The following is a 20,677-nucleotide window of genomic DNA, read 5'->3' on the forward strand; positions in this document are numbered from 1 at the left end:
TTTCTTCTGTCACATAATCAATCTCTACCTGCCAGTTTTCACCCTGCTTCGCCTATCAATCAAGTTATCTGACGTTTTTCATGCCTTTCATTATTGAACTTCCTATTGTGATTTCAAAGCATGCAGATAGCATATCCTAATATGGTATTCTCTTGAATCACAGCTCCTGCTCAATCCGGTAACTAGCGGCAGTTGGAGTCAGCGGAATATTTTATTGGTGGGTGAACAAAGATTGGGGATCTTTTAACTCTGAATGTTTCACAGAAATAATGCTCGAACAATGAATACTGAGCTGGAAAAGTTTTTCTGGTATTTGTTTCGACTTTTATCTTTTCGAAAAATTTCCCAATTCATAAATCCCATGCGCGCCCAGCAAACACAGTTGGCAAGTAGGATTAGCTGATAAACAAAAATATTGGTATGTAAATAATGGTAGTTTAAATTATTTTTAGCAACAATGTGGTGATGTTCGATTGCTGTCACACGTGGTGCTAGATCTAAACTTTGTGAAACTTTGCTTTGACACCAACAACCACTATCAACTGATACAATCTCTCTCTTCAATTGGTTAGTCAACAGTACTGATCATGAAGTCTCTTCATACGTCTCTATGTCGTGCTTCACTATTACAAAGTGCTTAAAATGAATCGACGTTAGGTCTGTTACTGATATCCTTGTGGTTTCCTCAAAAGTATAAGAGTCTTGAGAATTTTCATTCGTTGGGTTTCTTGAACTCCTGAAGTTATCAAGACAGTCCTCTTAAACTTCAACATTTCATTGGTTCTGAAAGCTTTTGTCAATTTGAAGACAATTCTTAGAAGTTAACTTTTTGATGCAACTAAAAAATTGACAGAGCTTGCAGTTATCTTGGTTTTTATTTCATCCAAAGCTTTCTTTCAGACCTTAGTGCCCTAAAAGCTTTGAGGCGTTGTTGACGTTAAGCAATTTGTTGCTTTCATCAGCTTTGAGTTTTCAAGTGACTTTCAAGTTTATTTGAGTTTTCAAGTTTATTTTTTTTTAGACAGATTACTTTTTCACGCTCGAGTTTTTCATTTTTGAGTGATCTAAGTTGCTCTTTCTAAAGTAAAGTTTGTTGCTAATAAAAAGTGATTGTGATTGAACAACTGTAAGACAATTTTAGCTTAGTGGTAAAGATGGTAGACAGGTATCCTGAAGGTCTGTGGTGCGAACCTCTGTAACTCAGATGAAAGATTTCTTAGCTACACTCCCTCTAAATTATACTGCCTCTCTCTCTCTCTCTCTCTCTCTCTCTCTCTCTCTCTCTCTGCAAACTACACCGCAGCTGCATCGTCGGCTGTCGCGCTAGGGTTGTCTTTGAGACGACCCACACTCTAGAAAGTCGAATATCTTCTTGGATTTGGTCTGTAGGGCGTCGCTGACACTGTTGTCTGGGCCAAAAGCGTTCCGTTTTGGTAGCATCGTCATGGCGCACTCGCTCAGCATGTGCTTGACTGAGTCTTCCTCTCCGCATAGGAGGCAGAGCGAGTCTTCAGCTCTTCCAAATCTGTGGAGGGTATCTCTCGTCAAGATGCTCTTCCCAGTCGTGAGCTGTGCGAGGGTACATTTTTGCCATCTTGTGCACTGCTCCATTCCTAGGGAGTCTGGATGCCTGGATGCTCCTCGTTTGGTCATCAATCCAGTTGTTTCTCATCCGGCTAATTTGAGACCGTCCATGTCCAGTACTGAGTTGTCTTGGGCTAATTCAATAGCTTAGTTTGCGAGGCGATCCGAGGTTTCGTTTTCTTCGATTCCGACATGTCTAGTAATCCAGTACATGCATACTGAAGAACTTCTCGCTGCAGTCTCGTTAGTTTGTTTCATATTTGCAGAACGATCTTGGATGGTTGTTTATTGGTTCCTTTTGCCAGGATTTGGAACGCGGCCATTGAGTCGCAGAGGGTCACACTGCATGTGTTCCGTACTTCTTCGACTGATGCTAGAATGGCGACCAGTTTCGCTCTAGTGCTGCTGCAGTACCTGCCTTCATGTCTAATGATCTTTGTCGCCGTGTCTAATGATCTTTGTCGCCGCTCTTGTGAAGGATTATTGCGCATCCTCCACCATTGTAGTACCCCTCGTGTGTTGAACCGTCGCTCCAGATTATGGCTCCGGCAGTTAGTGTGTCCACGAATTCGCTGGCTGCTATTCTCTGATAATCTATTGGTGCGTTTTTGGCGAGAAGTTTAGATTTTTATGGCATATATTGACAGAGGGCGGCTCTTCCCATATTTCTGTGGTTGACATGGGGAGAGGTTCCATCCTCGACCAATCTGTCTATGTTTTCTTTAGGATCCATTGCGCTGTTCTCCTGGAGCATGGCTGGAAGAGCATTTCAGTCTTGGTCAAGTGCAGTAGCGTTGGTTTGTTTCAGCCAAGCCTCGCTGGCTCTGTATTTCAGACGAGGAGTGATACTCAGTAGCATCCGTGTTCTTGTTGGGTCGGGGTGTGGGAGTTGCTGGATTCTTCCAAACTCCCTCACTGCACGTAGTTTACCCTGGATCGACAGGGGCTGCAGTTTGGCGTCCGCAGCTATGATGTTGACATCTGTAATTCGGAGGCAACTTGTGATGATGGGAGCGCATCTGTTTTGAGCAGCTTCGAGCTTGGCTCTGGTGGAGGGCGCTGCGTGGTTGGAATAGACGCTCGCTCCGTATTCCCAGCAAGATCTGACATACGCAATGTTTGCGGTCCTCAGCGTCTTTTTTTTTGCTCCCGTATTTCTTTCCGCTTAGTAGAGCTAGTCTTCCTGCTCGTTGCTGCATTGTCTTCGTCACTTTGTCAGCGTGTTTATAGAAGGTGAGCTGATCATCCAGTACTATGCCGAGAAACGTAGGGCTTGCCTAGAAGGCAAGGTCCTGGCCATCCATTACATTTCATAGCTTCTTTTTGCCCCCATTTTCCGTGGGGTTGAGTGAGAAAGTGGTGAAACAGCACTTACCGGGTGACATTTGTATTTTCCACTTTTTGGTCCTTGCCGATGGGGTCGAGGGCTGGCTGGATTTTGCTGCCGCAGTTCTCCGTGTCGTTACCCGTAGCCAGAATTGCAGTATCATCTGCGAATAGCGACCAGTCGACATCTGCATGACAATCTTCATCAATGTCAATGATATATATGAGCCAAAGGAGGAAGTCCTTCGAAGACGCGCGATTTCGATTGTGTGACTCCCCATCTTACCATTTGTCTGCACTCTTCTGTGACCATATTTCAATGCTTTAACCCTCTGTATGTAGCATGTAGGGATATGCATTCTGGCCATTTTGTGCAATAGCGCATCTCGCCAGACTCGGTCATAAGCCTTTGTGAAGTCCATGAGCGCTAGTACCCCTCTCTGGGGTGGCTCTGCTTCCAGTGCATCAAATACCGTCTGGGTGATCTTGGCTATCTGGTCCACAGTGCTGTGTCCACGGCGGAAACCTGCCTGGTTTTTTTAGAGAGCCATTCTTCTCTAGCATATCTGCAAGTTGCTTCTGGACCATCCGCTCCATCAACTTTGATATGCAGCTGAGAAGTGAAATAGGGCGGTAGCTTCCCACCTTGCTGGCGTCTTTTCCTTTTTCGGAATCGCCACAATCTCTGCCTTTCTCCAGCTGTTTCTTTCTTCGTCCAGCTCATGTTGATGAGGTGCAACACCGCTTTCGCCTTCGGAGAGTTCGACAAGGAGGTCATTTGATACTCTGTCAAGGCCTGGGCTCTCCCTTTCTTGATTTGATTAAGGGCGAACTCCAACTCGTAGCGCTTGTAGGTGCTGCTTTGGGTGGTTTCTGGGTGGTTTCACCACATTCAAGACTCTTGTTTGATGGCATTCCTGGGCAGTCGGCGGACAGGTTTGTCCTCTTTCTTGTTCTTCGTTATCCTCGACACTGTCGCGAAAGCATAACAGAACAGGTCTGTCTTATCCTAATCTTTGACTGCGGGTCTAGCCTGGTCATTGGGCGAGATTATGGCTGCTGCGGGTCTCACCAGGGCCTTCCTGTTATCGATTGCCTTGATTAGGTTTCACAAATCGCAATCGATGCCAAGCTTTGACAACCGCTGTCGCGCGTTGGCGATTTTCTTTTTCTTCTGTGTTGCGTCTTAAGATGCGGACTTTACCATTTCCTCGTATACTTTGTACAGTGTTTGGATGGCTGCTTCACATTTGTCGTTCTAGAGTGGTAGGCGATCTTTGCCTCCGTTTCCGAACGGGATTGTCTTCCTTGCGCTCTTCACGATCGACTCGCAGATTTGCTTGTCCTCCCCGTCTACGGTGGGCTTGGGCTTCCAGTTGTTGAATTCATTTTCTAACTGCTCTTGAAAACGAGGCTAATCTGCTTTTTTGAATGTGAAGCGGTCTCGGCCGCGTCTAGTTGTTGGGCACTTTATTTTGCCGAGGTCCATGAGGATGGGCAAATGGTCTGATCCCATAGGCACTCCTGTACTCCAAGCTTTGGAGCTTGTGATGTCTGTGGTGGCAACGATGGCGTCTAGGGCTGATAAGCCGCCCGTAGCAGGGTTTATTTGTGTTTTGTCTCCCGTTTTGATGATCAGGTTGTTTTCGGTGACCCATTCATCGATGTGCTGTCCTGATCCATCCTCTGGTTGGTGAGGGTCCCACGAACCGTGACCATTTAGGTCTCCGCCAATGATACTGCGTGCTCTGACGTCCAAGAGCTCGGGCCGGAGTGTTTGCTCCTGCGTTCCCATTCCTCCCCAGCTGCTTGACGGGCTGTATACTTTGATGATATTGATGGGTTCGCTTCTCCGCGGATGGATGGTGGGTGCGGAGACATCAACGTTAGATTCCGATGGTTGCTCGTATGGGTTGCTGAATTCCGAATAGGGGACCTATTCCCGGACTGAGATGATTGTTAATGATATTGCCTCCTTTCTGTCGAGAGATATTCATCCGACGTTAGTCACTTTTAGTTAGTCCAAATTTAGAAGAGGAGTTAGCCCTAATACAATGAAACTGCGGCAACAATTAGAAAAAAAAGCTCCCGTCAATGGTCCATCGTTTTTTTTAATTGCTCAAACGAAGTTTGTAGCAATTATATTAATCATGTTAGTCTTTTTTATGCGATTTTTTCGCTTGACCGATTATCCATCTGACTCATTTGACTGTTCTTCCTCAAAAACGGAATAAACCAGTAGCGCCCAGGGGGTATTAGGTTTCATTAGAGGCCCCTAATTGCATTTAGTAGTCTTTTAAGTGCTTAGTGTGGTGAAGCTACTGGGAAGACCGTAGTTTAAGGTTAAAAGATCATTTTCAGGAGTTTTTGAGCCCAAATAGTGCAATTTTCGCGGTTTTTTGTCATTTTTTGTTGGACCACTCTCAATTGAAGGCTGGGTAAACTGATAAAGGTCTTTTTCAAGACTTTTTTTTTATAACCCTTTTAAGAGCTATATGTTTTGGTACTCCAAACAAGGACACGAAAATTTATACTAACTTTTTTTTTTAATTTTTTTGACATTTATTTTTTCTTATTCATGTGTTTCTAGTACCAGGGGCCAGAAAACCTCCCCTGGGATTTGATAGTAAGTTTCTGACAGATTTTTTCTGGCCATAGAATAGTTTTCATCTTTTTAATGTAACAAATTTTTGCAATTTTTTGATAAAATTGCACTTTGTCAAGTTTTTTTTGGAAAGTTTTGTCTTTTTCTAGGTTCCTACGGCCTCAAGAGCAAAAGAACCTCCTCTATGTTTTGACAATAAATTACTGCATAGTTTCTAGATGTAATGGACTGTTTCTGGATGTGCGATTTTTAGAAGTTTTTTGACAAATCTTGCGATTTTTTTTTCACTTTTTCGATATTTATTGTCATTCAGGTTTTTTTAGCCTCAGGGGTCAGAAAACCTCCTTTAAGTTTTGATAATTGCTAATAAGTTGCTGGAATCTTTTTATTGGCAAAAAATGTTTCTCATTTTTGATATTGCAAATTTTGGCAATTTTTTAAAACTTTTCCAGGTTTCCAAAAGGTTTTTCAGGTTTTGTGAATTTTGTCACTTTTTGGTTTCTGCAGCCTCAAGAGCCGAGGAATCTCCTTAAGGATTTGATAATTTGTACTGCTGAGGTACTATTTGTAATGTTTTGTTTTTCAAGATTTTAATATCACGATTTTAAGCAATTTTTGAAAAAAAAAATTGCAATTTTTTTTTAGTTTTCAATATTGCTTTTGGCACCAAGGTTCCAGGTACCTCATCCGAGGTTTGATAATAAGCTGCCGTGTTTAGTAGTCTCTCAAGTCCTTAGTGTGGTGAAGCTACTGGGAAGGCTGTATTGTAAGGCTAAAGGACATTTTAGGAGTTTTTGAGCCCAAACTGTTGAAATTTTCCGTGTTTTTTGCTCATTTTCTATTTTTTTTTTACTGAACCAGTCTAATTTTAAGGCTGGCTAAAGTTGATAAAGGTCTTTTGCCAGACATGAGTAAGTACTTTTTGTGGCCATTATATGAGTTAGATGTTTTGGAATTCGAAACAAAAACATTCAAATTTTTTAACATTATTGTCATTATTCGGGTTTTTTCATTGATAATATATTACTTGGAATTCTTTTATTCGCCATAAAATAGTTTTCAACTTTTTACTATCACAATTTTTTTTATTTCAATATTTCGGTAAAACGTTTTCCAGTTTTTAAATTTTTTTCCAGTTTGAAACTCAATTTTTTTCCAGTTTTGAAATTTTTTGTCATTTTTTAGGTATCATCAGCCTCAAGAGCCAAGGAACGTCCTCTAGGATTTGATAATAGGTTACTTCATAGTTTATAGATGTAATTGAATGTTTTTAGATTTTGATATCATGAATTTGAGCATTTTTTTGAAGGTAGATTTGCTATTTTTTAATGTTTTTGAAGTTCTTTGGTTTTTCCCGTCACCAGAGGCCCAGAGACCTCCTTCAAGATTTGATAATAAGCTGATGCACAGTTTTTAGAATTCATGGTTTTCAATATTTTAATGACTCAACTTTTGGCATTTTTTAAAAGTTTGTTTTCTTTTTCAAATATTTGGAAAATTATTAGTCAGTTCCAAGTTTATGGATCTTTGAGACCGTGAAACTATTTAAGGCTTCAAATAGTGATACTGGATAGTCTCTTGAAACATTAAATTGTTATGAAGATTTTAATATCACAAATTTTCGCAAGATTTTTTTAGTTAAAATATGCAATTGTTTTTTAATTTTTTGAATATTTCTTTTTCTGAGATTAACAAATGCTGTCAGTTTTATTCTTTTTTCTCTGATTCAATCGATCCGCTTCAAAGGCTTCTCTTTGCTATGGCTTATGCAAAGCTAGTGTCTGCCTTCTGGCTGTTTTAGTTCTCGTAAATTTTGTTCATTTTTTCTCAAATCGTTTTCTCAATTTGTCTTGTACGATAGTTCAATTGGATTTGACTATTATTTTATTAATAGCCGCCCTCATCTTCTCAGCCGGCTATTATAGCGCTCCTATTTTTTTTTACTTCGTCGAATAAAAAAATGTTTCGCTTTACCTCATTTTGCCGCTTTTTCAACATTTTGCGTGATATCTTTTTGACTTCTCTAGGCTAGTTTCTCTCTTTTCTCATTCTGCTAAGAGTGATTTCGAACATCAGTTGCTCAGCAAAGCAATTCAAAATGAACAGAGTCAGTATAAAAAATTGAAGTCAGAATAAGAAACGGGATAAACCCATAAAGCCCAATTTTAGATGCCCGCTCTTTGAACGTCGTTCCTATAAGTCTTAGTTACCATCTCTAATGCTTATTGGTGTTGTTTGTAGCCCCTGTAGCTTCTCTCTAAGAAACAGAAGTACGTTATGTTCAACTACGAAATGCCATCAAAATAAATGGGACTTGAAAATTGTTTTTGTACAAAAATCTTTTTTTTTCAACATCTTCTATTCTTTCAATCCCAATCATGCTTATCGGAATCAACGGCGGCTATTTTCCGGCAATCTGTCGGGTATGTTTGTGAAGTTAAGAAACTTTCTATAACTTCTGAAATTTTCATTTGTAAGTATTAGTCATTTTCCTGAATTTTTTTCTATCTTTGTTGGCCAACAAACTTCTTTTAAGGCTTGTTTGTGGTCTTATGGGTGTATTTAAGTAAATGAACTGTGGACTTCAGGTTAAAAGTTTCAAGAGTTTTAACAGTGATTATATTTTTGTTTCATTTTTTTAGTTTCTCAGCTATTGAGATGTTTTTCTTTTTCGCTGTGATTGGTCAATTGGTCCGGTGGTCAGGTACAGTAATTCTAAGTCTTTCATTCATTTATTTGGATTGAATTTCAGGACTTGTCATGTTGTGTTTCTTTAGCTATCCAAGAATTGGATTGTATTGGTGCTCAGTGGGCATCAAGTTTCATTAGAGGCCCTTTGCCGCGTTTAGTATTCCGTGAAGTGCTCGGGGCGCTGAAATTACTGGAAAGGCCCTAATTTTAGTTTAAAATGTCAGTTTTTAGCCCAAAATATTGCAATTTTTCTCGTTTTTTCGTCATTTTTCAATTTTAGTCTACAGTTGAAGTTTGTAAAAGTCGTAGTATTTTGTAAGACATTTGTATTTTTTTACCATCTTAAGAGCAATATGTTCTTCTGGTACTCCAAGCATAAACACGCAAATTTATACTAATTTTTACTTCTTTGTTTTCCACGTTTTTGTCGATTTGCAGTTTCTGTAGCCCTAGGCGCCAAGGAAGTTCTTCTAGGGTTTGACAATAGGTTACTGCATGGTTTTTGGCGTTAATGTAAAGGTTTTCAACATTTTAACATCACGAATATTAGCAGGTTTTTTTGATAAAATTTTCATTTTAAATTGTTTTTTAAATTTTATTATTAGTCACATTTTTCCAGCCGCACTGGCCAGAAAACCTCCTTTAGTGTTCGATAATAGGTTACTAAAAAATTATTGAATTTGCTAACATTTTCATATCACAAAATTTTAGCAATTTTTTGATAAAACTTGCAAATAATATCAAGATTTTTTTGAGTTTTTTTTCAAGTTTTTCCAGCCCTAGTGGATAATGAACCGCCACTACGTTTTGATAATACGTTACTGCATGGCTCCTTGTGGTAGTAGATTGGTTTTAAACATTTTAATGTCAGGAGTTTTGCAGTTTTTTTATAACTTGCAGTTCTTTTGATTTTTTTTTCGAAATGTTCTTTATTGAGTTTTTTCAGTACCAGGCGCCAGCGAACGTTCTCTAGGTTTGATAGTAGGTTTCTGCACTTATGGCAGGGTCAATGGATTGGTTTTCAAAATTTTGTTATAATGCATTCTCTGCTTTTTTTCTCAAAGTTTTCTCACGAATTTTTTTTCGAATGGTCTCAATCATCTTGTTCTGACTTTATCGATCTTTATAGGCCAGTAAAATTTTTGCATGGCTGGAACTGGGGTTACTAGATAATTTTTTACTCGAGTTTTTGGAAAAACTAGGATTACTAGAGTTTTTAGAAATTTTGTTCTCTGAGTTGATTGATCTTCGAGGGCCAATGAATTTCGGCACATGAAGCGCCAATGAAGAATTTGGTTGATGGTTTGCTGGACAGATTCGGGAAGTGGGCAGCAGAAATGGTTTTGAGCATAGTATATCTGCAAATTTCATTAACTTAGAAAAATTTTTGCAACATTATAAAATTCTAACAATATAATGAAAATTGTCATTGTCGACTTCTTAGGGCCACAAATAAATATTGCGAAATTTATAATTTCTGAAAAAAATTAGTCATTTCATTTTTAATACTTAGTAGCCCATTAAATCTTTTCAAGGCTTTTATGTGTGGTAAAGGGTATATTTAAGCGGATGACTTTAAACTTCAGGGTAAAAGCAATCATTTTTTTTATTTTTGATTGTTTTAGTTTCTCCAATTTATAACACGTGCTATTTTTGTTAAGTTTGTTTCATTGTATTAGTTTTTCCATTTTTGGGACTTTTTGCATTTTTGGTTGCCATTGTTCAGTTAATCTGCTTTTGGGGATGCAGTAGTTTTTCCTTCATTTATTTGGATTGTTTTTCAGGAGTTGTCCTGCTTGATTTTTTAAGATTTTGTAAGTTCTAAGTTTGCCGAAGCTACTGGTAATTCCAGGCTTAAAATGCCATTATTAGGAGCTTTCAGCTCAAAATAATGCAATTTTTTGCGTTTTTTCTTTATTTTTTGTTTTTTTTTGTTGGATCAGTTTAAAATTGAGGTATGTAATAGTTAATAAAGTTTTTTGCAAGACATATTTACTTTTTTGACCATTTTAAGAGTGAAGAGCTATATGTTTTGGTACTCTAAACATAAAAACGCAAAATTATACTAATTTTTCCCGTTTTTTTTCATTTTTTTACATTAATTGTAATTTAATTTTTGATCAGAGAAATGAAACCTCCAGGGACCAGGAAACCTACTCTAGTATATGCTAATTGGTTAATCAAAAACATATATTGGCCATGGAATGGTTTTCAACATTTTATTATCACGAATTTTAGCTTTTTTTAGAATACTTAAATTTTCAAGAATTTTAGGTTTTTAGGTTTCTCCAGCCTCAGAAGCAACAGCTTCAAGGGAACCTCCTTTAGGGTTCAAAAATAGGTTTGTGCACAGTTGGTAAGCTCAGTGGAATCGAATTCAAATTTTTAATACGTATTTTTTGCAAATTTCGGCAAAGTTTGATTTTTTTCAAATGCGCTGAAAATCTAGTTCCGACTTAAAACGTCTTTATGGGCCAGTAAATTTTTCTTGGGATTTACTGGATGTTTTTTGCAGACAATGAAAGGGTCTGAAGATATGTATAGCAACAATTTTTGCAATTTTTTGGAAATTTTTGGTTTTTTTCTTGAGTGTATCGATCTTCAAGGGCCAATTAAAAATTTTGAAGTCGTGCAGATGGGTTACCGGACAGATTTGAGTGGCAGACAACAAAATGGTTTCGAACATGACAATCATTTAATGTTCGGAAACTTTGAAATTGTGCTGCATTTTTCATTTTTTTAAAAAAATTTTTTCACTTACTTTACTTTTCCACCTTTAGTGAACATTTAACCCCTCATAAGGCTTATTTTTTCAAGTGGATGAAGTTTGATCTTTAGGTTAAAACTTCAAGAGTTATAGATTTGATTATTTGATTTTTTAGTTCGTTTTATTTTATTAGTTTCATTTTTAGACTGTTTGCCTGTTCGGCTGCTAGTGTTAATTGATACTCTGGTCAGATGAAGTAATTCGTAATTCTTTGGATTGTATTTCAGGACTTGTCCAGCTATTGTTTTTTTAGTTTGCTTTTCCTTTTGATCACGTGGTTTGTTATACAAAATTCATGATTTTCGCGCTTGCTGGCCTTCTGACTTACTTCACTCACTGTTTCAACTGAATGGATATTAAATTCTTTCTCGCATTTAATTACGCAATGTAGTGAATACGTGCAATGTCAAAAGAGCAAAATCAAAAGAAACGGGATAAACCGATAAGTCATTAAGTCATAGTGGATTAGGTTATGTAAGGGCTAAGTGGATCTCAATGTTTTTCGAAAAGTTTAAAGAAATCAATATTTTGCATCTTTTCATTTACGTATTACTGTTTCAGCTCAACGGGAATTTCACTAATAGAATCCGAAAGACTTTAAGGCTAATTAGTGAATTAGTAGTAAGTTAGTCACTTCCATTTTTCTAATTTTAATTCGCAGTTTCTAAAATTTTGTCGGTGCGGTTTTTAATTTTTTTCAGATTTATTCGTAACCTCTACATTCAAGTGTTTAGATTTTTTTTCGTTTGTTCCAAATACCAATGAGCAAAAATTGCCCTCATCTTTAGTTGGATTTGCTCTGCCTTTATGAGTTCTTAAGCCTTTTTTCCCTTGGCTTTTTTAGAATTGATAATAGATTTGGAGAGTCCAATGAAGCGTTTCAGTTAAAAAAATTGGCTTTTTTTCCAGTCAATTTTTGATTTGTTCAATTTTTTCTGTTTTTTGAAAAAATAAATCTGACTGTTTTGTAATTGCTAAACGGTAATAGTTTATTTTATTGTATCAGACCTTGTTTTACTCAATTTCTAACTTATGACGTTTTTCCGCTATAAAACTTTTGTACATATCAAAATCATTTTCGTTTTTTCCCCTATGGTCTATAGTTTTTTCTCATGATTTTGATTTGATTTGATTTAACACGATGAGTTTTTCGGTACACCGTTAGGTATTTGACTTTCTTGTTGTTGGTATTGCTATTTTTTGAGTCTCAGGCGGTTTTAAATTAGTGAAGTTTGGTTTCGTAATGAAGATTTTAACAATATTTTGAGGTTTTCGGCAACGTATTTCAAAGTTTATATTTAAAATAGTTAGTGCTGTTTAATTTCAAAGAAAGCTGACTAAATATTTTTTACCGTAACCTTAAAGATAAATAGGTCATTTTACTTGTTTCCTACAAAGTTTTTATTCGTTTTTAGCTGCCTAATTTATGAAGATGCCTTTTTCTTAACTTTTTGTGTGCGCACCCTCCGCATTCTGTTGTTTGGATCTTTTTGCTCGAATATCCATAATGAATTGTTGCCAGCATGTTTCGTCTCATTTGCTTTACATTTATAGGTTCTTCAAAAAGTTTTTACATTAATTGTAATTTAATTTTTGATCAGAGAAATGAAACCTCCAGGGACCAGGAAACCTACTCTAGTATATGCTAATTGGTTAATCAAAAACATATATTGGCCATGGAATGGTTTTCAACATTTTATTATCACGAATTTTAGCTTTTTTTTAGAATACTTAATATTTTCAAAAATTTTAGGTTTTTAGGTTTCTCCAGCCTCAAAAGCAACAGCTTCAAGGGAACCTCCTTTAGGGTTCAAAAATAGGTTTGTGCACAGTTGGTAAGCTCAGTGGAATCGAATTCAAATTTTTAATACGTGTTTTTTGCAAATTTCGGCAAAGTTTGATTTTTTTCAAATGCGCTGAAAATCTAGTTCCGACTTAATACGTCTTTATGGGCCAGTAAATTTTTCTTGGGATTTACTGGATGTTTTCCGCAGACAATGAAAGGGTCTGAAGATATTTATATCAACAATTTTTGCAATTCTTTGGAAATTTTTGGTTTTTTTCTTGAGTGTATCGATCTTCAAGGGCCAATTAAAATTTTTGAAGTCGTGCAGATGGGTTACCGGACAGATTTGAGTGGCAGACAACAAAATGGTTTCGAACATGACAATCATTTAATGTTCGGAAACTTTGAAATTGTGCTGCATTTTTCATTTTTTTAAAAAATTTTTTTCACTTACTTTACTTTTCCACCTTTAGTGAACATTTAACCCCTCATAAGGCTTATTTTTTCAAGTGGATGAAGTTTGATCTTTAGGTTAAAACTTCAAGAGTTATAGATTTGATTATTTGATTTTTTAGTTCGTTTTATTTTATTAGTTTCATTTTTAGACTGTTTGCCTGTTCGGCTGCTAGTGTTAATTGATACTCTGGTCAGATGAAGTAATTCGTAATTCTTTGGATTGTATTTCAGGACTTGTCCAGCTATTGTTTTTTTAGTTTGCTTTTCCTTTTGATCACGTGGTTTGTTATACAAAATTCATGATTTTCGCGCTTGCTGGCCTTCTGACTTACTTCACTCACTGTTTCAACTGAATGGATATTAAATTCTTTCTCGCATTTAATTACGCAATGTAGTGAATACGTGCAATGTCAAAAGAGCAAAATCAAAAGAAACGGGATAAACCGATAAGTCATTAAGTAATAGTGGATTAGGTTATGTAAGGGCTATGTGGATCTCAATGTTTTTCGAAAAGTTTAAAGAAATCAATATTTTGCATCTTTTCATTTACGTATTACTGTTTTAGCTCAACGGGAATTTCAGTAATAAAATCCGAAAGACTGTAAGGCTAATTAGTGAATTAGTAGTAAGTTAGTCACTTCCATTTTTCTAATTTTAATTCGCAGTTTCTAAAATTTTGTCGGTGCGGTTTTTAATTTTTTTCAGATTTCTTCGTAACCTCTACATTCAAGTGTTTAGAATTTTTTGTTTGTTCCAATTACCAATGAGGAAAAATTGCCCTCATCTTTAGTTGGATTTGCTCTGCCTTTATGAGTTCTTAAGCCTTTTTTCCCTTGGCTTTTTTAGAATTGATAATAGATTTGGAGAGTCCAATGAAGCGTTTCTTTTAAAAAATTGGCTTTTTTCCAGTTAATTTTTGATTTGTTCAATTTTTTCTGTTTTTTGAAAAAAAGATCTGACTGTTTTGTAATTGCTAAACGGTAATAGTTTATTTTATTGAATCAGACCTTGTTTTACTCAATTTCTAACGTATGACGTTTTTCCGCTATAAAACTTTTGTACATATCAAAATCATTTTCGTTTTTTCCCCTATGGTCTATAGTTTTTTCTCATGATTTTGATTTGGTTTGATTTAACAAGATGAGTTTTTTGGTACACCGTTAGGTGTTTGACTTTCTTGTTGTTGGTATTGCTATTTTTTGAGTCTCAGGCGGTTTTAAATTAGTGAAGTTTGGTTTCGTAATGAAGAATTTAACAATATTTTGAGGTTTTCGGCAAAGTTTATATTTAAATTGGTTAGTGCTGTTTAATTTCAAAGAAAGCTGACTAAATATTTTTTACCGTAACCTTAAAGATAAATAGGTCATTTTACTTGTTTCCTACAAAGTTTTTATTCGTTTTTAGCTGCCTAATTTATGAAGATGCCTTTTTCTTAACTTTTTGTGTGCGCACCCTCCGCATTCTGTTGTTTGGATCTTGTTGCTCGAATATGCATAATGAATTGTTGCCAGCATGTTTTGTCTCATTTGCTTTACATTTATAAGTTCTTCAAAAAGTTTTTTCTTGAAGATTTTAGCCCCCTGTTCTTAGCGTTTTTGTCCTGTTTCCGTTTGGTTGCATTTGATACACTCCAGTCCTAAGATTTTTTTGAATTGATTTGGCTCTTTTTCTAATTGATATTCACAACTGCATTTAGTGACTTTTTCCTAAAGGATCTCCTGAAGCTAGGTTTTGTTTAAGATATGATTTTGTCTCAGAGCTTAATGTTTCTCCTTTCTGTTTCTTTTGATAATTTTGAATTTTGTAAAAGATTGTAGTCTTGATGATATATACAACGAGGGAGACATAGCTGTCAATTAGTTTGAAATGCCAAAACTGATATTTTTCGGAGTTTTGGGAATTTAATTACCCAAAGTATCTCTAATTTTGATATCCAAAATTTGTAGACTAGTTATTTCGCTACAGCAATCAGCGTGCTGATTTTTGATTTTATCAAAATTAATTTATATTAGCTATTGCTCAACGTTACCAGCAACAGGTACCAAATATGATTCCAATCATACAACGTTTTGGGATTCGCTAAAATTATATAATTTCGTAATAAAGTTCGTTTGAAGATTATTTTTTTCGTAATAAAGTTTGTTTCTTTTTTTATTATCTGCTCTCAAACGAAGTTTCTAGCAATTATATTAGTCCTGTCGGTCTTTTTTATGCAATCTTTCGCTGGACCGACTTTTTGTCTGACTCATTTGACTTTTCGTCCTCATAAACGGGATGAACAGGTAGCGCACAGAGGAAAGTGCTCTTGGAACCTTTCAGCTCTTTTTCAGCTCAAACTGTTTCGCAAAACTTAAACTAATGGTGTGAAGGGCGGTTCTTGCAAGACCCCCCAACTATTGCCTCACCCAGCGCTGTTGCCCCCCACCCTACTGTTGCCCCTCCCCCCATGTGGTATACACTGAAGGGTGGTTCTTGCAAGACCCCCCAACTATTGCCTCGCCCAGCGCTGTTGCCCCCACCCTACTGTTGCCCCCTCCCCCGGTGGGTATATACTGATGACCGCTCGCTAAGAACACACAAATTTATACTAATTTTAACATTTTTTTTCAAGTTTATTGAATTTTTATTTGTCCTTTTATAGTTTTATCAGCCTTAGGTGACAAGGAACCTCCTCTGGGAATTGATAATAGGTAACTGCATAGTTTCGACTGGTAATGGAATGGGTTCAACATCACCAGTTTTTTGCATTTTTTTGACAAAACTTGCAATTTTTTCAATTTTTCGACATTTACTTTTCATTTTTCAAGTCTTTCCAGACCCAAGGGCCAGAAAACTTCCTTACGGGTTGATAAAAAGTTACTGAAAATTTTTATTGGCCATGGAATAGTTTTCAACTTTTTAATATAACAAATTATACCATTTTTTTTGAAAATAAAATGTGTGCAATTTTTTTCAAGTTTTTTTGATTTTTTTGTCATTTTATAGGTTTCTCCAGCCTCAGAGCCACGTAACTTCCTCCAGGGTGTACTTAACAAACCTTAAAACAATTCCAATGAGAAACCAATAAATATGCTTTGAACAAAAAATAATAATTTTTCAATTTCTCGGGAAATTCCATTTTTATATTTGACTTAGTTTTATCTCTTGCGCTTGTTAATGGCTTTGCAGATAAGTATTTAGAAGACACTTTTATGCCGGTTTATACGCATTTATAGACAAGGGATTTGATTGGTCCTACAAGGTCAATTTGCGTCATGTCTCCTGGGAAAGACTGAAGTGTTGAGATTGGTTGTAAAAGTGTTTGGAGTGGACCGGTTGATATAATTGTTTTTGAAGGCATGCAAGGAAGTTTTTATAACAGATAGTAAATACTCTATGAAGTTCGGAAAATAGAATTGTTTTCGAAACTCTTCAGTTGTTTTGTCAATTCCTACATTTCCTGCTAATCTAGAGTTATGGAGTTTGTAAACTACTTCTTTCCATAAATGTTAAGGTAAGCAGTTTTGGTATTACTGTACTATGCCTGTGTGGTCAAAGATTTGTGTATAAAGTACGCTTTCTACAACTATTTTTAGAACTTCATCTTTCTCCTGTTCTGTCTTAAGATCTAAAGACTTATTTCGCTCTACAAGATCACCAAATTACTCGTCTGGATCAGGCATGAAAACTGGATTCATTTGCGTTCTCGCTGAGAATCTAATGTAGCCTTGAATTTCATCAAGATCCTGCGTTATTTTGTTTGCTGGTTGTTTTATTTGTGCTAGAAGATCTTCATTAACGCCTTTTTCTCTCAGCTGATGAATGAAAATGTCATTTGTGTTTGTTGTTGGCTGATCAAACAATCTATCAATGCTATCAATAGAACTTAGTAATCCATCCGTTGTTTTTACAATAGTTTGAACTTCTATCTCACACACTGGAATTCTTTCTGTTAGTTTAAGCTCAATAGTTGTTGACAGATTATTTGAACTCGTGATAGAAAATCAGCAGCGTAGTTTGCTCTGCCTGTGAGCAATTACTAAATTGTACGAGAGCAAACGGTAAAGGCAATTCCATGGGGACGGGGGATCTGTCTTGACTTGAAAAAATTTGTCCGGCGTTTATTATCTGTTATTACAACAACTGGTTTTTTTAGTTCCCCAAATGAAGTGGGGAAAATGATCTGCAGCAAAATACAAGCCTAAGAATGCTTTGTAATATGTTGAAAACTTCAGTTGTGATAAATTGAATAACCTTGAGATAAGAGCAACTGCAGCGTAAGTTTTTCTATTTTTCTTGTCAGGTGTTTTGACGTAATCTTCGATCATGAGGACAAAACTTATACCATAATAACTTGCATCGCATAAAAGAACGTAATTTAGACCTGGTTTTGCCAATCGGAGCGTCAAACTTGTTGCTTTGATCTGGTCACTTTAAAATTTTTCTTCATGCTTTTCAGTTATTACATGATGAATATTTTTCTTCGACAACTCGATAAATTTTTGAGCAGGTTTGGGATGAAATCTCTCCAGAATTACAAAAAATTCAACTAAACTTTTGACTTTCACAGTTTGGGGTATTGTAAGGTTTCTCAGAAAAATTTCAGTTTTTGAGTTCTCAGTTGATTCTCTTGCTAGCACTATTATTTTCCCAAAAATTTAGTTTTAATTGTTCTAATTTGGCATTTATTGGGGGAGAGGTTTAAACCAGATTTTCTAATGCATTCCAAAAATTTTCTTAAATTGGGAATGAGTTCATCAAATTTTTTTACTGCACTAACAATGTCACCCATATATTGTGTACAAATATTTGCTGCTAGGCAAGAAGCTAAGTAATGTCTTATAAAGCTAAAACCTGTGACTGATTTACTTAGTCCATGAGCAAGACATTTGTAAGCGTAAGTTCGTGATGAAAATTAAGTGCTAAAAGTTACCATTGTGCACAAATGGTGGATGAAAGTTCAATACTTTTCATCCGTCATGTTTGATATTGGAAAATTACTGTTCAGGTAGTCGTTTCTGAATTGGTGTTTTAAACGCCTAAGGTCAATCAAATTTTTAGTTTGCCGGATTCTTTGCGTTGAGCGAATACTGGACTACTGTGGGGGTGTTCTGATCAAGTTATAATAGTGCATCAAGGCTACTTCAACAAGAAGCTCATCTTTCAAATGTATGGGAGTTATCGGATTTTCTACGTAAAAAGAAAGTTCATATTCTGGTGTGAGTTTCACCTTTAGCTCAGTATTAAAACCAACATCGAAGCGATGTTTGGCAAAAATGTCAAACTATTCCAAAAGCAATTCTTCGACTTGTTTATGCTTGTTAGGTTCAAGGACAGAATTTTCCCAATTAAATTTTTCTAAAAATTTTTCTGTTTGACTCGGATAAATTTTCGGGTCAGCTTTTTCTAACGATTTGAAATGTGAAATTTGATCATAAATTTGGCGCTCTAGTGGTGGTAAATTGCCCGGGTCTTAACATGTCTCCGGGGTAGAAAACCATAGTTTATCATACTCTGGTTTAGTTCGAGTTTTTGGGCCTCCAATAACTTCAGTCTGCACGAAGTGATTAATTTCAGCTTAAGATTTCCGTGGTTTCAAATTTTTGCGAGAGCAATGAGCTCTGGATCAATATTATTGACTCTTTCAGCTTGTGCAATATTTAGAATTTCAAAATTTGAAGTTATTGTGTTAAAGGAATTGTAATTGGATGTTCAGTTAGATTAATAGCTGAAATGAAAATTCTTCCAATTTCATCACTTGTACTTAAAGATGAAGTCGGGGCGATATCAGTAGTGTCCTCGAACTTTGATTCGGAATAACTACTCCGCTTCTAAATTTTCTAAATTTAGCAGCGGAGTAGTTGTTCCGAATCAAATTTTTTAAATTTATGGCGTTTTTTGAGAGATTGGGATTTTGAAAACTTTGGGATGAAGGTTTCAAAGTATGTCTTTTTACTGAGAAAAATTGGGAATTTTTTCATTTTTTTCAAATTTGTTCTAGCAGCCTTTTTTGGTTTTATCTCATTTAAATGAAAAGTAGTTTCCGGTATTTTAAGAAGGTCATTTGACGGACTGATTTCAATGGAATGTTTTTTGAAAGATTGATTTACCACAATTACGTTTTTCATCTTGGGTAGAACTAGAAATGAATCTGTGAACTTGAAATTGCCTAACATGAACTCTATTTTTTAACTTGTTGATTATTTGAAGTGGTAAGCTCGAAGCTAATTTAACTACTTTGTAATATCAGGAGTTTCCAATTTGAATTTTTTCTGCCTGTTTTCAAATCCAGTAAGTTTTTGGTAATTGTGTTAGCGCATGAACCTGTATCTATTAAGGCTCTTCTTTTGAAGATTTTGCCAAAATTTATTCTAATATAATTCCCGTCTTAGGGAATAATAGCGCAAATATCCGTTTTAAAGTCTTTATTGGAGTCAATATTAGGATGATAATTGGACTTTAATGGAACTTTTGGCTCAGCTAGTTTTTCCCTGCTCGGTTGAACGGGAACTTACCTCCACTTCTGCCTCTGTTCTTGTTCAAAGTGCACTGTGAGGCTGTGATTTAGATAACCGCAAAACTCGCCTGTTATTTGGGCGTATTGAGTTACTAGAATGTGATTTTGAGTCTGAAAGACTTGTGCATTTGCGTTGTTAGCTAAATTAGTGCTTTGAGCTTGATCAGTCGTAGCGTTTCTGGTGTCTTGTCCTACTGGGGTATACTGAGTAAACGCATAATTAGCGAAAGGGTATAGTTTTGGTAGTTATCTCTACCTCTTCCTGAAAATCCTCTAAAACCTTGACCTCCTCTAAAACCTCTGTAATTATATCGACTACCTCTTCCTCTGTAAAAGTTTCCTCTATTAAGATCAGGTATTTGCGGACTCAATTGATTTTCAAGCTTCTTGACAACTCATTAACTTTACTCTCCATATTTTCCTAGGATTGATTTTTTTTGCAGACAGTTGCGGACACTTCGTTGAGAGCATTTTCTCCAAAATCATCAATTTTGCATAAGTTGTGAATGGTCAGTTGCCTGCGTGCAAGCAAGTACAAGTCATGAACTGTTGCTGTATCCGGTTGTTCAAGCAGTTTTGCTAAAAGCCAGCTTGGCATGCGTTTTTTGAAAATATGTTTTGTTTGATCATTCCTCTCTTGTTGAGCAAATCTTAAGGCTTGCTCAGCTCTGCTGAGCTTCTGCTGTTTCTATACGATCAATTTCGTCGCCTACATCTAAAACTGAGTCAGCTAATGGCATGACTTCTGGTGGGTTCAGGGTATGTTTTCTGTGCCGTTTTGCAATGTTACTAAAAAGTCCGAAAAGTCTGTTTTAGCATCAAATCGAATGCTTTCTAACTTTATTATGTGTAGCTGTTTTAACTGAGGAGTTTTGAAATTGTTTTTCAAGGAAGCAAGCCTCAGCTCAGAATCTCGTAATGCTGCATCCTTAAGTTGTAGTTGTAAAATGTTTGCTCTTTGATTAT

At 36.2% G+C, this 20,677-nt stretch overlaps 1 protein-coding gene across 1 annotated transcript in view; it reads left to right on the plus strand.

Moving 5' to 3' along the window:
• LOC142334525 (uncharacterized) overlaps positions 1–20,677 on the plus strand; it is a 141,271-nt gene that overhangs the window by 19,963 nt on the left and 100,631 nt on the right. The window contains exon 4 of the mRNA XM_075382624.1: positions 453–567. Within this exon, the coding sequence (XP_075238739.1) occupies positions 453–567 (115 nt within the window). The remainder of the gene's footprint in view (positions 1–452; positions 568–20,677) is intronic.

Source organism: Convolutriloba macropyga, chromosome 2 (assembly GCF_964194025.1).
Source record: "Convolutriloba macropyga chromosome 2, txConMacr16.3, whole genome shotgun sequence".
Taxonomy (NCBI): domain Eukaryota; kingdom Metazoa; phylum Xenacoelomorpha; order Acoela; family Convolutidae; genus Convolutriloba; species Convolutriloba macropyga.